We start from the raw sequence: 18,647 nt of genomic DNA, 5'->3' as shown, positions 1-18,647 counted from the left end.
AGAGGTAGTAGATATATTTTCTGCCCCCACTCATAAAATGTGCAGAACAAAACGGAGTGTATGATTGATTGAGTGGAAGAATCATCACACGGACAAGTCGTTAATTGCGATGACCAATCATTTTGGGTAGGAAAAGTTAACTTCCTGAAAAAACTTCCAGTTCTCAGACGTGCTAAGAGCATTCTGCTATAACTTGTCTGATCAGGTGACAAATAAAGCGTAGCCCAGAATTTTGCAACAGGAATTGATGATAAACAACAGACGCATTTTTTCTCTCAAGGCACCAGCGTCGATCTTCTTTCAGTGCCCGTCTGGAGATCGAAGACAGTGTCTCAGGGGAATCATAAAATTCAAGGCGCCCGATATTCTTAAAAAACTCCTGAACATAAGAGAGCCACTGGATCTTTTTGGAGCCTTCAAGTTTGATACAATCAGCAATAATCGCCCTGTTAAAAGCAGTTTCTGCTGTAGTCCTGTTCTTATGCCACAACAACAAAGGACTGATTTTGATTAGATCTGAGATAAAGGACAAGGATAATTCGTTATGACAGACATAGGTAGAGGTGGAGCTGGGGACAGCAAGCAGGTAGCAGAGAAAACCATTTTCCTTTGTTTGAATTTCATGGCAATCTGCAACACCCCATATACCAGCTATGTACACAGCCGTCGATACACATTTCGCCTTATATATGTCAATCAGGATGCGTACTGGCCTGTCGCCAAGCTTATTTGCGAATTGCTTCAGAGCACCAATAGCCCGTGAAAAAGCTAGATTCCTAGTCATGATCGCTGATCTCCAGGTACCCCTTTTGTTAAAAACTATCCCTAAATAGGAAAAGGTATCGGTTAAGCCTATCTTTGATGTTTCTAAATGAATGTTGCAGGTAATATTTACCTTGTTCGAGGAGCACATTGTGAAGGTCTTTCCTATATTAATCCTAAGGCCCCTATCTCCCATGTATGCCGCGAACCTGGTTAAGGCCTTCTGAAGGCCAGTTTGTGTTCGCACCATAATGACCGCGTCGTCGGCATACAGAAAGATAGGGACACGTTCGCCTTCTATTTGCGGGTAGTCCACCTCTGTTTTTAATAAATGGTCTGCCACCCCATTTATATATAAATTAAAGAGGAAAGGAGGCAGGATACATCCCTGGCGGACACCTTTCTCAATTGGGAATTTGGGCGTTCATTCCCCCAATTTTCCATAGCGTACTTTAGCCCTGGCTCCTCTACATAGCTCTTTAAAAAAATTAAGAATGTTAAAATCAATACCAAGATCTGCTAAGGTAGCCCACAAAATATCATGATTCAAGCAGTCGAAGGCCGAACTGAGATCTACAAAGGTCATAAATAAATTTCCCCTCTTTGCTGCCGAATATTTACCTATTACTAAGGCCAAATTTAGGCCTTGTCGACAGTACCAAGGCCTGACCTAAAGCTGTACTGAAATTTTGAATAAACGGCTTTCTCCTCAGCCCATAATTGGAGATGATTTAAAAGAATTCTGCCCGCTACCTTCATTAGCGAGTCAAGGAGGGAGATTGGCCTATAACATAAAGGATCGTCTCTGTCCCACTTCTTAAATATGGGGACAAGAATAGCTTCCTGCCAGGTAGTTGGAAAACCCTTGATGTTACAACTGTTTAAAATATTGGTCAGGACCGGTGCCCACAGGACGACGTTATCCTTATAGATGTCAATTGGAATACTCACCAGGTACGATGGAAGCAGGGAGCGACCTTTGACCCTGCCCTCAGGTAGGTCGCCCCCCAGCCGCCACACGGTCCTCCTGTGACGCTGCCCCCGCTGTCGCTTTGCCCTGGTGCCGCGTGAGTTCCCTCTGTTGCTCGCGGTATTTTATTTTATTTTTACTGTCATTGCATTCTGTGATTATTTGTATTCTGCTGCTCGCTGTACTTTATTTTTACTTTCATTGCATTCTGTGATTATTTGTATTCTCCTGTTGTGCCTTGTGCCTCGTTGCCTTCTGTGCCCCTTGCTCCCCCGCATCGCCTCCCGTGTCCTGTCCCCCGTTTCCCCAGTTCCCTCTGTGCCTTCTCCCCGCCGCTGCGGCCCCGCCCCCCGCCATTCCCATTCACCACCCCACTCCCGCCTCCCAGCTGCTCCTCCCTCCCACAACCCCTCATAGGGAGGCCGCACAGCCAAAGGCAAGGCCGTCTGCGCCCGTCCGCGCCTGGTTGCGCCCTGCGCCAGAACCCTTGTCCCCCGCCGGAGCCAGGGAGCTCGACTGAGATACGACTCCTCCACCCTCAAGGCACTCAACATCGGACGCCGACCCGCCTGCTACAGAGCAACCCCGAAGCGAACCCAGGGACCCTTCACCTGTCAAGCATGCAAATTCACCTGCCTCCGAACCTGCAGATCACCCACCGGACCTAACATCAACAACAACCACCTCAAGTGCATCCTCCTCAACACCCTCTCCGTCCACAAGCACGCCATCGAACTCTGGGACCTCCTCGACACAACAGCACCAGACGTCGCCTTCCTCACGGAAACCTGGATGAACGCCTCCTTGGCCCCAGACATCGCCATAGCCATCCCAGATGGCTACAAGATCACCCGGAAGGACCGCGTCAACCAAACCGGAGGAGGAATTGCCATCATCTACAGAACACCATCGACATCACGAACAACGACGAAGACACACTCTCTACCGCCGAACACCTGCACTTCCAGATTCACACCAACCCCAAGACCACCCTTAGAGGAACACTTATCTACAGACCCCCGGGCCCGCGCACACAATTCAGCGAAACCATCGCCGACTTCATCAGCCCGCACGCCCTAGCCTCACCAGAATACATCCTCCTAGGGGACCTGAACTTCCACCTGGAGAAAAACGACGACAACAACACCACCACCCTGCTCGACAACCTTGGACTCAAGCAACTGGTGAACACCCCCACCCACCTAGCTGGTCACACGCTCGACCCCATCTTCTCCGCCAGCAACCACGTCTCCTTCAGCCATTCCACTGGGCTCCACTGGACCGACCACAGATGCATCCACTTCACCTTCAATAAGACCACATCCCACCTCCGCCCGCAACAAATCCCCCGCAGATGCTGGAGCAGAATCACCACAGACCAGCTCCTTTCATCACTGAGCCAGAACCCGCCAGCCGACACCGCGGACACCAACAACGCAGCCCACAACCTCGCACAGTGGATCACCAATTGTGCCGACGACCTCGCTCCACTGAAGAACCCCCCAGGCGAGTCCCGCAACAGGAAATCCTCATGGTTCACCGACGCCCTCAAAAACTCAAAGAAATCCTGCCGAACCCTCGGAAAAACCTGGCGCCACGATCAGACTACCGAAAACATGACTGCCCTCAAGAACCCCACTCGCGAACACCACCAGCTGATCCGCACCGCCAATAGGGCATCGTTCAAAGAGCGGCTAGACAGCAACACCCACAACAGCAAGGAACTCTTCAGCATCGTCAAGGAGCTCTCCAACCCCAGCGCCAGCAACAACGACATCACACCATCACAAGCCCTCTGCAACTCCCTCGCCACGTTTTTCCACCGCAAAATCGCAGACATACACCACTGCTTCGGACCCCAGACACCGCCTCCAGTCACCGAACCACGACCCCCACCACCATCCTCAGCACCTGGACCCCCATCAGCACTGAATACACCACCCACATCATGAACACCATCCACTCTGGCTCACCCTCTGACCCATGCCCCATCACATCTTCAACAAAGCGGACATCATCATCGCACCCCAACTCCGGTACATCATAAACAACTCCTTCACGTCAGCCACCTTCCCTGAGAGCACGCAGAAATCAACGCCCTTCTGAAGAAACCCACAGCGGACCCCAAAGACCTCAAGAATTTCCGCCCCATCTCTCTTCAGCTAAAGTCATCAAGAAGACCGTCAATAAACAGCTAACTGCTTTCCTCGAGGCAAACAACTCACTCGACCAATCCCTGTCCGGATTTCGAGGCAACCACAGCACCGAGACTGCCCTCATCGCAGCCACCGACGACATCAGGACCCTGGTGGACAACGGAGAAACAACCGGTCGCATCCTCCTAGACCTGTCGGCTGCCTTCGACACCGTCTGCCACCGCACCATGATAACCCGCCTCTTCAACACAGGGATCCAAGGAAAGGCCCTGGACTGGATCACCTCGTTCCTTTCCGACAGAACCCAGAGAGTCCGCCTACCTCATTTCCGCTCAGCAGCCACCGAGATCTGTGGCGTACCCCAAGGCTCCTTGCTCAGCCCAACCCTCTTCAACATCTACATGAGCCCCCTCGCCGCCATCGCACGCAAACACAACATCAACATCATCTCCTACGCCGACGACACCCAACTGATACTCTACCTCACCAAAGACCCAGCCACCACCAAAACCAACCTCCAGGAAGGAATGAAAGACACGTCTCAGAATGGATGAAACTCAGTCGCCTGAAGTTGAACTCAGACAAGATGGTGGTCCTCATCCTCGGACCATCCCCTTCCGCCAGGGACGACTCCTGGTGGCCCACAGCGCTGGGCACCGCACCAAAACCCACGGACCACACACGCAACCTGGGATTCATCCTGGACTCCTCCCTCACAATGGCCAAGCAAGTCAACGCCATCTCATCATCTTGCTTCAACAATCTGCACATGCTCCGTAAGATCTTTCGGTGGATCCCCACCGAAACCAGAAAAAACGTCACCCAGGCCCTCGTCACCAGCCGACTGGACTACGGAAACGCCCTATACGCAGGAACCACAGCAAAACCTCATAAACGACTCCAGCACATACAGAACGCCTCCGCACGACTCATCCTCGACATCCCCGCCACAGCCACATATCCGCCCACCTGAGAAACCTGCACTGGCTCCCCATCAGCAAGAGGATCACGGTCAGGATCCTCACCCACACACACAAAGCACTCCACGACAATGGCCCAGAATACCTCAACAACCGCCTCTCGTTCTACACCCCCACCCGCCAGCTATGCTCTGCCAGCATCGCCCTCACCACTGTCCCACGGATCCGGAGAACCACCACCGGACGAAGATCGTTCTCCTACCTGGCAGCCAAAACATGGACCTCCCTCCCCACACACCTACGACTGACCGAGGACAATCTCACCTTCAGGAAACACCTCAAGACCTGGCTCTCCGAGCAGTAGCGACACCCTCCCCCCTCTACCTCCAGCGCCTTGAGACCCTCACGGGTGAGTAGCGCGCTCTATACATTTATTGATTGATTGATTGATTCCCGGTGTGGCCAGGTCCCTCAGCATCAGCCTCCAGTCGTCAGCGGGGCTGCACTGGAACCGGGATGCAGCATGTTCTCCAGGCTGCTACCCAGCGCCCATGAGTGGTCTTCAGTGCGGGCTCCCCAGGGTGGCAGATGCCGAGGCAGGGCACAATCACCTGGCACTCCTCCAGTCGCCGACAAGGCGGCGGTGGGTCCCCAGGATTTCAGCAGCAGACGGAGCAGACGCGCCTCGCAGGCAGGCGATGCGCCAGCGACAGTGCCCTCCGCTGGCGTTGTTGTTCATCTGGGGCCGGTGGCTTGCACTGCGCTGGGGTGCTCAGGAGGCCGCGAGCACCGCAGCCGCAATTTTGGTTCAGCAGGGCGGAGAGCAGCCGGGGGCAGTTTCTGCACCCACAGGTCTAATTTTTTTGAAATTTCTGCAGCAATAGATGGCGTATGGCGTACGCTACTCCTCCAGCGGAGTTTCAGGCGTGCAGGGCTGGGTTAGAAGTGGATGCCAGATGGATTGTGTCCCGAGCTGCCGGTGTCAGGACCTGAGCGAGCGCGCCTGCCTAAAGACTTCAATTCCCATGAAGCTTAGGCTTAGGACTACACTACCCAGATGCCCCGGCGGTAGTGGTGATATGCAGGGCGGGTCCCGGTGTTCGGGGCTCGTTATTCCGTGGATCTTGTTCAGGATGGCTGTCCTGAGTTCCTGGCGTTTCCCGCTGGTTACCCTGTCCGGTCGGGAGGATCGTAGAGCATCAGTTGCAGAGAGAAGACGCCATCGGGTAAAGGAGCGTGCGCTGCACAGCACGTGTGTTTTCTGGATCTTCTATGTACTTTTCTGACTATCATATTCCGGAGAGTCCTTTTCCCTCGCGGCTGCGAGGAGTTGTTTAAAAACGTACTTACTATTTTCGTTTCTGGCGCTTGGCTTCAAATTCTTGATTACTGCCTTTAAGTAGGTTGTTGGTTTCTTCATTGGTGTGGCGGAATGCAGGGGGTGGATTCACGTACCTCTGCATTACCGTCATGAATACATGACGAGTACTTGGTCTTCATTTCCTCAGAGGATTACAAATACCAAAGCGGATGGTAGTAGTGAATCAACTACGTCTTGCCGTATTTGGGTTCTGTCATTTTGTGTTGGGAAACATTGCGTTTAGCAAATGAGCATTTGCTTGAATACTAAGGAATGGAACAGTAATTTCCTGCATAGTAGCGCTTATGTTTTCTTACGGATCCCCTTTTAGAGCATCAGTTGCAGAGAGAAGGGGTAGGTTTAATGAGAACACTGTTAATTCAGAAGGGAGGGTTCGATTCCATGTGTTAACCTGTTGTCATTGTGTTTGTACAGAATACATGGGAAGTCAGAAGACTAAGTAGGAAAGGCTGGCGCAAGTCATTCTTACAGGTGAATCATGCGTATTGTTTATTAGTGAGAATGTAATGAGAGTAGGGTTTATTTGTGACTCATGTTAACCTTTGTATGTTCTTTATTTCAGCTTCTGTTCCCTTGCTGCCCCTTCCCTCCTTTTCTCTTTTCTCTTGTTTTTTTTCCCCTTTTGTTTTTTTTTTTCCCTCACCGTATCGTCTGAACACCCAGTGTATTACATTCGGGGTGTTCGGAGGGTCCGGAGGTGGAGCATTGTTACTACATGAGGATCCTGCAGAGTGCAAACTTGACAGCCGGAGCCTCACGTAAGTGCAGCCATCTTGCATGGCGCCCTCTAGCGCCCCAACGTAAAATGTAACGTACTTGTAATTTACTGAAAAAGCCTATTAATTTCAATGTACTGTATTTTCTGTGTTGCAACCTACTGCATACCGTGTAAATCAAAGTACAATTTCTATTGCATTTTCAAACTTTTATATTTAGCAACTTATTACTGAAAAGTATTTAATGCCTACCTGTGCCAGGCTTGCTTGGAGAATCAGGAAGGACTCTTCGAGCCCTGAAAAAGCAGCTTACAACTTCAAAACTCATATTGTCTGTAGTGGCTAGAAATACAAATATGTATGAACTTGATGATGCAAAGACCTGATACAATGAGTGGACTGGGCTCGGTCAGCACTTACCTTGGGACAATTCTGAGAAATAATGTCCACAGAGGGTAAAGTTCAGCGTGGCAAGGCTGCAGGGTGTGTCCTAGGAGGGAGCGTAATCGTCAGGGAATCAAGGTGAAGACTTTCTTTCTGAGTATCTTTTTTGGAAGTTCGAAATCTCCAGCGGGACAAGGCAGGAGGGGGTAGCCGACAAGAGTTTCATGAGGACAGATAACCCATTTGCAAAGGAGTTGCTGCTGTGGAGAAGAACATAGCGGGAACTACTGCAAAGTCAGGTCAGCTGGGGATGCACCTTGGCCAGATAGACAAGCAGGTTGATCCCTATATTCCCTCAATTCTCAGTGCAGTTTTTAGCCTAACATTTTCCCTAGTCCCAAGTTTTGAATTTTGTCTATCTGTACACTTTTAGCATCACCAACAATGTCCCAGGATTAGAGGGACACCATTTGGAGGGTTAGGACTCACTGGATCTAGAGGTTTGCTTAAGATATTAGGAGTCTTTTCTGTCCCTTAGGCTCTGAACAGGCGGCCAGCAAACTAGCATTTGTAGTTAACCAGGTAGTCCTGTGTTCAACATATGAAGCAGGCTAAAGCAGCAGGACAAGCCTTTGGGGGTTCAAGGCAAGCTCCAGGCAAGGCAGCAAAGTAGTCCTTCCAGGTGTAGCAAAACAGTCCTGTTGAGTACACAGCAGCAGCTAGCCCTTTGATACTCCTTCCACAGATCTAGAAAGTGAACTGTAGAATGGGTCTGAGGGTCCCCTTCTTATACATGGTGCCTTCTTTGAAGCAGGAGGGGCTTCTAGCAAATTCCCTTTGAAGTGCTTGAAGTTTCCTGACTCACCTGCTGGCTTCAAGCTGGCTGTGTGAACAATGCAGGGTTGAAAAATCCTACAGTCCACATCCTGCCAGTTGGTGGCCCTTCAAGGCACAGCTAATGCCTCTATTGTGTGGCTGTCTGGGAGGAATAAACAAAGTCCAATTGCCAATTACACCCAGTCATGTGACTCAGGATAGTCTGCTGGCACCAAGTAGTTTGTGGGCAGGAAAATGCCCACTTTCTAAAAGTGGTATTCTCAAAATGATACTTAACCCCTTCTATGTGTCGGACCCGCGGGAGCCGTCGACGCATAAGAGCTCATGTGTGTCGGACGGCTCCCGCGCATCTGACGCCATGGCACTGGGAATCCCTCTGGTGCAGGCTCATTTCAGTTGCACTTTCTATGTGCACAGGGGACAATCTCAGCCCTCTGACACATAGAAAGGCGGGAGAGGTATAATTGGAAATGGGAGAATCTCCCCTTCCCAAGGGTACCCCTCCCCAGTGAATCCCTGCTGGGGGATTACCCCAGGAGGGCGATCCCCAAGCAGGGATCCACACACTTGACACCAGGGAGGGGGGAGTAGCCCCTTGTGCAAGGGCCTTTGCTTACCCCAAACAAATTGGGCAAATTCAGTCTTTCTGAACCCCCTGGGGGTAGATGGGTTCAGAAAGCCCACTAAACGCCAGGGATTTTTTTGTTGGGAATTTTAATTAGGGTGGGGGCTGCCCAAAACGGGCATGCCAATGCCTCCACCCCACCAAAATTACAGCCTTTCAGCCCCGAGGCGTCGATGGGGGCAGTAGCCCCTAATCTGCCCCCCGGGGGGCAAAGAGCCCACTAGACGCCAGGGATTTAGTTTTGCCAATTTGAATTAGGCGTTGGGGCTGCCCAAAACAGGCATGGCATGGCCCTCCCCCCTGCAAAAACTACAGACTTTCTGCCCCCCTTGGGGGCATATGAGGGCAGTAGCCCCCAATCTTCCCCCCGGTCGGGCAGAAAGCCCACTAGAAACCAGGGATTTTTTTATATTCATGCAGGGGTAAGGGCTGCCCAAAATGGGAATGACAATATCCCCCCATAGAAATTCCAGTCTTTCTGCCCCCCGGGGGCAGATGGGGCAGTGGCCCCTGATCTGCTCCCCGGGGCGGCAGAAAGCCCACTATGCACCAAGTAAAATGATACCTCACTTGTGTGGATGTTCAATGCAGAATTGGCTAAAAACGTATTTTTAAATAAATGTAGCACGTACAAATTCTCAGTGCTATACCCTTAATCCCAATGTTTTGGGAGCTTCGCAGTCACAGGCCCTTGCCCCAGCCACACAAGTGAGGTATGATTGTACTCGGGAGACGGAGGGGAATGCTGTGGGGTAAGACATTTATGTCGGCATGTTGATTCCACACAAAAATATGTGATAAATGTGTTTTTTACAGCTAAATTTGAAGTTTGCAGGGCATTCTGGGTAGGAAAGCGTTGGGGATCCACGCAAGCCATATCTCGCTAAACTCCCCCGGGTGTCTAGTTTTCAGAAATGTGTGGGTTTGGTAGTTTCCAAAGATGGCCGCTGACCCCGGGGGTAAAAACCCAGGTGACCTCCTTTGCAAAACCAGGTTGTTTTGTCATAGGTAATTTTGATGTCTCCTCAATTTTTATCAGGAGACCTTGGGGAATGCAGGGCGGAGACAGCAAGAGGCACACAGGTGACACAGCCCAGATGCACCAAGAGAACCCTCTCAAGTGACCCTCACTGATCGTGCCCTACCTACTAAGGGAAGTTCTACTCCCTTTGTTTATTCGGGGGCACCGAAAATTTCAGGCCACTGTAGATACAACATTCTTACTCGGTCCTGACGAAGCGCACTGGATCTCCCCCGGAGACCACTAAAGTGAGAAACATGTTGACCAGAACATATGCCCATTAGGAACATTAGTTACTCAGCTACCAAGGGACATATTACCCCTTAAAGTAGCACCATACACTTTGTTTTGATAATGACAGAGGGATCACCTTAATAAAAATAACCACTCTCCCTCTAGCCATTTTTTAATACATCTTCTAGGACTTCACTGCCACTTACACCCACACAGCTTCATCAAAAGATCTCCGAAAAAGAGACCCTTCTGGGACCCGTAGGGCATTGCAGCGCTGTCCCAACGAGGAGCAAAAGCCCAATGATGAAGCATGACATCCTTCGGGGTGTGTGAGGGCATCAAGATGAGGACACACTGCTCCCCACAATTAGAGTAGCACATGATGAGACTTACTTCCCTTCTTTCTCTCTCTACTTAGGAACGGTGACTCCCTTTTGGTGTAGGTAGGAAATGTATGTCTGCCCGGTGATCCTACAACTTTCCAAAACAGAAATGTGAGGAAAAATAGATTTTTCCAACAAACTTTGAGGTTTGCTGGAGATTCTGGGTATGCAAATGTTGGGGGGCGCACACACAAGCCATACCTTGATGAACTCCCCCGGGTGTCTAGTTTTCAGAAATGGGTGGGTTTGGTAGGTTTCCCTAGATGGCCGCTGAGCCCGGGGCCAAAAACTCATGGGACCCCCTTGCAAAACCAGGTTGTTTTGTTATAGGTAATTTTGATCTCGCCTCAATAGGCTTTGGGCCCTTGCCTGTCGCGGGGACTTGACCTACCCACGCGTGTGAGGCACCATTTTTATCTGAAGACCTGGGGGAACACTGGATGGTAGGAAATAATTTGCGGATCCACGCAGATTCCAGAACTTTCCCAAACAGAAATTTGAGAAAAAAGTGATTTTTTGAGAGAGCTTGGTATCTCTTTCCCGGGACTCGATCTCTAACACCCCGCCAAGGGAGTCAGAAACACTGGAGCTGGATTCTTGGCAAAGAGGATGACAGCGTCTGGTCAGTGCGTCAGTTGGGGAGATGACTTCCTTCGGGACTTGCTGTGGTGAGCCGCGTCATGCAAGTATGTAGCGGAACCGCACCAAACCGAACCGTGCCTTGCCATAGCAAGTGAAGGTATATTTATACCTTGAAAGTGTTTAGGAATGCCAGTATTGACGTAGAAGTCGGGCATATGAACTTCATGAATGAACCCCTAAGGAATAAATGTTCATGTATAATAAATGAGGTCTTGGAGAAATCAATATCCAAGCAAGGGGAAGTCCTAAAGGCTTAAGAGTCTGGTTTTACAGGAACTCGTTGTGACGTAGATGAACGGATGTAAGTAGCCATGCCTGAATTTGGGTAGCATAGACTATGCCTAAATAAGGACTGGATTTCTATGCCTATATAAGGGCAATGTGAAATGTACCTATATAAGGGCATGAATCAGGAAATTCATATGGAATCTAAATCGATACACAACAAAATAAGGCGACAGCAGACACAAACATATTAAACCACTTACCAACCACCATAAGCAAACATTCCTGAGTAAAATGCCAGGGGTAGTTTGTCCAGTGCCAGTGAGCTGCTGTCAAAAGGATCCTGGAAATGTTCTGTGTGTCCTACATAGTAAGAAATTGTTCTTAGAAGAATACTCATTAGTGCATACAGTGGCTATCAGATCATATGTTAAACATGATACAATCAATGTAGTCATTAAAAATAACTGTTCAGTGTAGTTTGGATAAAGAAGTACCGGAAGCTTATCATTAAGTACTGCTTTATCCTCTCTTTGATCAGGCAATGGGACACATCATTACAAGATGATTGGCAGTGATATTGAAAAGTTGACCCATACCAACTCAAACACAATTATACCATTTGTTAATGCTTATCCATAGGCCATGTAAAAAAGCCAGTCAAGAATGTCGAGCTTTCTGTTTCTTAGGCCCAAAGTTATGGAATTCCCTACCGGCTGAGTTGAGATTATGTCGCTTTTCGCAAGAAACTCAAAACCTGGCTCTTTTAATCTCTGCTATCCAAAGGGGTTGCTTATATGTTCCTTGTACCCTATTGTAACTTTGGGCTGGGAAACCCTTGGTTGGGTAGCCATGTGCTGTACAAATCTGAATAATAAGAATAAGAATAAGAATGTTCATGTAGCAAGTTCTGCATGCACATTTTGGCATGCTGGAAGTACAGTTGGTTCAGAACTGGTAAACATCCATGAAGCGCAAATATATGAGGTAACCCCCTCCAAGTAGCTATTGTGAGGATCATCAAACAACTATTTATGGGCATCTAATCTAATCTGAGGTTAAAGATGCTCTTGTATTCCAGCTGATGTTCCCAAAGCAAGCTCATGAACACCTACATATACACACACACTGATAACGGGACCTAATGATAAACCAATCTAACATCAAAATAATACACCTTGCACATGTTATTGATAAAGTTGCTTCAAAACTAGGGGGGTCATTATGATGGCGGATTTTCCGCATACTCCGGGCCGGCGGAAGCCACCGCCGGCCCGGAGTATGCGGGAAATCCGCCGAGGAGGCCTGAAAGACCCACCGCCAAATCAGGATGGCTGGTGGGTCTCACAATCTGTACGCCGCTTTTCCGCCGCGGTCGGAAGGCGACCACGGCGGAAAAGCACTAACATGGCTGGCGGTGTCTAGCAGACACCGCCAGGCATATTAGGATGTCTGCAATTCTATGCTTTTCCACGGCGGAAAAGCCGCCGTGAAAAAGCATACGGACCTTCACTTCGGGGGCCCGTTGCGGGCCCCCTGGGTGAAGGGGTGGTGGGGGGTGCACAAGGGGGGTACCTATGGTACCCCCCTGCATTTGCGTGCACAATGCAGCAGGCACGGCGCGGTGCCTGCCGCTTTGTGCACGCAAATGCTGTGCATGCATTTTTTACATTGGGGCGGGTGCAGCTTGAAGCTGCACCCGCCGCAATGTTAGAGATAGAGGATGTGACCGCCACCCTGGCGGTCACATCCTAATCAGATCGGAGGGAACGCCGCAGCCCATCCGGACGTTCGCTCCTCCTCAGGGGTCGCGGACGGACTCAAGTCCGTCCGCGATCCTAATCGACCCCTAGGTGTGGTATATCACCTATGAACATGCAGCTAGCATCCCAGTGACTCTGTAGTCATCAGTACCAAAAACTCCCAGGGAAAATGCTAATATTATGATGGCCTGAGAAGAAGGCAACAAAAATATCCCATCAGATGATACATATTTAACCCCTTGAGAGTACAGTCTTTAGCAACATGAGTTCCCATGTCAATAACATTGAGACAACAGGTTCCAAAAACAAATTGGCTATCAATATCAAAGGTTATGTACAGTAGTCAAACTTTACCCAAATATCATCTGTCTATCACTAAATTTAAATCTGGTGTTGTAGGTGACATGATGTAGAAGGCTGAAAATGAGGAGTGCACCCACATGTGAATCCTGTAGGGATGCAAATATGGCAGGAAGCACCATTTCTGCTGCCCTCTTGCCACCGCTGTGACCATCATTGCTTCTACAACACCTTCAGCCATCACACCATCCATCTCTGTTTCAACACTTGTAGTCACCACATTATCTGCCTCTGCTGCAACATCTTTTGCTTTATCAATCACCAATCCTTGTACCACTGTGGCTGAACACAGTATCAGAAGCACCCATGCTGTAGGGAGGAGAACCTCTGCAACTTCTAATGTTGCTATCACTCCTGCCTAGGGTACCTCCCAATTCATGACCACTGTATCAGGTTCCACAAATCTGCCCCTTGGAAGCCGCATGATGGACACATTTCTTACTGTGGAGGCGTAGACAGTAGAGCTAGAGGTCAGTCAGGTTGGTCAGCATGACTCCCAACATATTATCTCTGGAGTCCTCAGCAAAAAGAGGCATGGGACACCGACTTTTGGGCAGATGAGGCAGAAGTACTGGTGCTATTTCCTGAGTCTGACATTCTGAGAGCAGCATGACTAAGAACAGCATAAACAGCTTGCTTTGACATTTGTTCTTCAGGCACACATAATTCCGTAGGATGCATTTTTTGCATAGAGCCCATTTGCCTAGCTGCGTCTTAGACTGGAGCAGCACCACTCCCTACCAGAATAGACCTCCGCCACTTCAATTGCCGCCCAGCAAGCCTCACCTATCAGGCTTCACAGGAGGTCTACACATTTTGTGCAGCTTTTTGGGACTGGTCAGACAAATCCCAAGAAGGCCACAGAGTCATCACTGTTATTAACTTGGGTTGTTAGCTCCTGTTATGAAGGCAGTTAGGAATTCGTTTGCAACACTCATAGATCATGTATGTGTGTGTAAGTTACTTTCCGTGAGTTTGTTTGGGTGTAGGTAAATGTAGACTAATGTTGATATATTTTTGGAGAGTACGAATGCTAGTTCACACATTCATTATAAAGACAATATTTCACATCTCGCCTATGTTAAGCTGTATGTTAAACATACTCAGTTGATGTCCTCTGTGGGAGCAATGGTGTCTTTTCACAATATATGGACTCCTATAGTTTCAGAGATTTACAAAATAATTTGTGTATCCAGGAAAATGGGCACAGCAATTAGGATTGGCCAGGTCCATATCATCAAGGCATTTTGCATTCTGCATTTTCCCATTGTAGTAAATCTACTCGCTGGCCCTATGCTAATACCACATGGGTATAGTCTGACAGCCAAGTGACTTAAATGAAGTCCCAAATTGGTTATAGCATCGCCTTGAAAACATTTTGTGTGATGGAGGTCTCTGGGGAAGACTATTTACTGCAACACTAACCTATGGAGGGCTGTTAAGACCTGCACAATGACTTTCTAAAAAGTAGGCAGGGCCAAGACATGCCCAATGCACACTAGTACACAAAATACCCGATAGTTAGACACTGCAGCACCATCAATATTCTTATGATGGACGTGATGGCAGTCTCAACGCATGCAATGGAATCCATTTCAAACCCAATTGTATTCAACAAGTTCCGAATGCTCTCAATATTGAACCAGTATTTAGAAATGTTGATAGTGTTTAGGCATCTCCTAATGTGTCTGGGCTTCTCGTCGATCTGGAGGGTGGCAGAACCCCTTGGTGCTGGACAGCCTCTTGCTGTTTCCTACCCTGTAGGACTAGCTCAACCTGAATTTAGATTATATACAACATAACAAAATGGGCTTTGTGAGTATGTGCAAGGAAAGGTGAGATCAGATTTATTTATAGTATTGAATTGCGCCTGCACATTTGCCTTGTCACCTTTTGCTAATTAAAGTTCAGCATTTTGTTAAGGCATAGACCTTTGCTGTGAACAAAAACGTTTGTTGATTTGGTTTCCAGTTTTCCTTCTGTCAGTGTAGTTGTAAGTTTGTCAGTGTGTGTGGACATTTGACTATTCATTGCAATGCATGTCATTCTTATTTTAACAAATGTCATACATTTCAGTGTATGTCATATCCATTTTAATGCAAATCATATTCCTTTTAACAGGGGTCACATTCATATTCAACGGGTGCAATATTCCTTTAAATGCATCTGATATTCATATCAGCATAGGACATATTCATCTCAATAATTGTCATTTTCATGTGGAGATGGGAAAGATTAATTTCAGCACATTTTTTTGTTTCAATTCATTTCATAAATGTCAATGTGTGTCTTAGGTATTTCAACACATTGTTTATTTAAACATGATTTTAGCATTTTCATATTTATTTCACAGTTGTCCATATCATTTAAGTATGTAATATCCATTTCCATAAATGCTATACTGTCGCTGTCTATCTTATTCCTTCCAGACATTCCATATTTCAATAGAGATTACATTCATTTTAGCTTAGATCAGATCCCATTTTAGCACTTTTCATATTCATTTCAGCAAATATCATGTTCATTTAACATGTCATTCATTTCAGTGTGGCTTTCATTCATTTTATCATGTTTCTCAATCATAGTGAATCATCCATTGTATAGTGTGATATTAATTTCAATATGCATCATATTCATTTCAATTTCAGTGATATTCATATTGAAATTTCCATGTTTTTAAAAGACTCCGACCCAGAAGTTTTATTTCTCACGGAAACCTGGCTCAATTCGAGCTCAGAGCCGGATATTGTTCAAGCGCTTACCACGGGATATCTGATTCAGAGGATATCTGATTCAGAGGAGTGGACAGAGCGACAGTCAAGGGCGGGGGCATCGCTATTATCTACAAAGATTACCTGACTTGTGGCTGGTTAGGCTGTCCGCTGTTGAATTTATACCCACCCTCTCATTGTCAGGCATCCTTATCTACCGCCCACCAAGAGCAATAAGTCAATTTTGTAAAACCCTGCTAGAAACAGTGTTCAACGTTGCCAGTTTCACAGCAAATTTGACCCTCCTTGGAGATTTTAATCTGCATTTCGACAACCCTTCAGCTCTACCCGCAACTTAATTTGCCCAAAACCTTTCGGCCTATCAACTGATTCAGATGGTCTTGCATGCAACTCATGAAAAAGGACATCTCTTCGACCCCATTTTCTCTAACCTCGGAGACCTAAAAGTGAAAGAGACCATCCCCCTCCCGTGGTCGGGCCACACCATGATTCCCTTCTTCTGGGTGCCACCAAGCACAGTGCCACTTACCCCATCTATACAAACTCAAACTCAACCTTATCCAAACTCTTGTTGGAGAGGTGGACATTAGAACTTGAAAAGACCACACCAAACTCCGTTTCTGACCCAATGGCAGCTAATGAAAGATACTGCATCTGGAGTGAGGGCTCACTCAATCTGGTGCTCCCTAAAGTTTCAATCCAGATAAAAGCTGAATCTAATATGGCCGCCTGGTTTCCCCCAAAATTACGCACATTAAAACAGCAGTGCAAAAAACTGGAAAGGATGTGGAGGAAAGATTTCTCTCAGGAGAAAAAATTTGAATATTGGGCAGCTATCGGACAGTACAAGGCAGAAATAAAAATGGCTCAAGCCTCTTACTATGAGGGAAAGATTGTGTCAGCCACAAACCCCCCCAGAGAAATCTTCCTAATTGCCAAAAAGCTACTAAAAGTACCTGGCTCCTCGACCCACCGGACACCTCAGTTCTCCGCTGTACTGAATAGGCCGAACATTTTTCCACTATAGTCCATAATATCCTTAAGCATCTCCCCTAAAAAGATAGCAACATCTTAATCAAGAACATGAATAGTGGCGGGCATCCAGTGGATCATGAACTGGAGACCTTCCCCACAATGACTCAGAAATCATTCCTAGCCACCCTGTCATCAGTAAAAAGTGGGTCGCCACTAGACCCAGCACCTCCCAACATCTTGAAATGGGTCACTGCCAACTGCATGATCAAAGTTTCTTTGGTTATAGGCATGGTCCCTCCTGGGTGGAAAAGGGCAATGATAAAGGCGCGGTTAAAACAACCTAACCTGGATCCAGCTGATCTGGGCAACTATCTGCCTATCTCACTCCTTCCTGGAATCAGCAAGATAGCGGAGAAATACATAAACCTTACTCTCTCCGAATATCTCGAAACCAACCATGTTCTCCACTCCTCCCAAACGGGCTTCCGCCCTGGTCAAGGGATGGAAACTGCCATTTTATCAGTGGTGGAAGAAACCAGAAAAATTCTTGATGCAGGAGGGGCAGCAGCCATAATCCTCCGCGACCTGAGTGTGGCCTTCGACACAGTCAACCACTGTGTCCCGGTTCACTGCCTCAGGAGTATAGGAGTGACTGGAACAACCCTATTATGGCTACAATTCTTCCTAGAAGGAAGATTTTTCCAGGTCTTTGAAGGTGGTGCCAAATCACAACCCATCCCGCTACAGTGCGGAGTACCGCAGGGCTCTTCGTTGAGTTCTACTCTTTTTTAATGTTTATATGGCTCCGCTGGTGGATGTTATAGCTCTGTTTGGGATTCATATGGTGACATACGCCGACGACACACAGCTGGTCATAGCGCTGAGCTATCCCAACCAGCAGACCAGCAGACCAATGACCTCCATTCCTGCCTTGAGGAAGTCGCCAAGTGGATGAATCTTTCCCACTTGAAACTTAATGGGGGAAAAGACTGAGCTCATGAACCTTGGTAACTCTAGAAGTCTGCCTTCAAGCACCATGTGGCCTCCCTCCATGAGTCCTGTGCCAGTTCCCAAGACAGAGATTAAAAGTTCAAGAATTTGGCTAGACGAGGACCTTACCTTTATGATACAGGCTAGAAAGACTGTTGCTACATGCTATGGCCTGCTGAGAATGATCCCCAAAATCCTTCCTCTCCTACCCTTCCAAGCAAATAAATTACTGATCCAGGCTCTAATTTTTGCGATGATAGACTACGGAAAGCCCTTTATTTGGGTGCACCGAACACAGTGACCGCGAAACTGCAGGTCGTACAAAATTGTGCTGCGACACTACTTACAAAGACCCCCTTTCGATGCTCAACAAGTCCTGCACTACGCTCTCTCCACTGGCTCCCGGTGCAAGAGAGAATCAACTTTAAGGCTCTCTGCATAGCACATAAGTCGTTGGATGGGCGTGGACTCCCATTAAGAAAGCCGTGTTTTGCCCCTTCAAGGCAAACAGAAAACTTTGTTCAGACGAACTTCACCTTGCTGTGGTCCTTAGGATTAAGAAAGCCAGAAG

General features: G+C 48.0%; 1 protein-coding gene across 1 annotated transcript in view; it reads right to left on the bottom strand.

Moving 5' to 3' along the window:
- Nucleotides 1-18,647, bottom strand: part of LOC144769361 (cystine/glutamate transporter-like) — a 368,176-nt gene that overhangs the window by 244,845 nt on the left and 104,684 nt on the right. Inside the window, exon 5 of the mRNA XM_078653416.1 lies at nt 11,520-11,619. Within this exon, the coding sequence (XP_078509542.1) occupies nt 11,520-11,619 (100 nt within the window). The remainder of the gene's footprint in view (nt 1-11,519; nt 11,620-18,647) is intronic.

The sequence above is a fragment of the Lissotriton helveticus genome, chromosome 1_1 (assembly GCF_964261635.1).
Source record: "Lissotriton helveticus chromosome 1_1, aLisHel1.1, whole genome shotgun sequence".
NCBI classification, from domain to species: Eukaryota; Metazoa; Chordata; class Amphibia; order Caudata; family Salamandridae; genus Lissotriton; species Lissotriton helveticus.
This window is presented reverse-complemented; position numbering and strand designations above follow the sequence as displayed.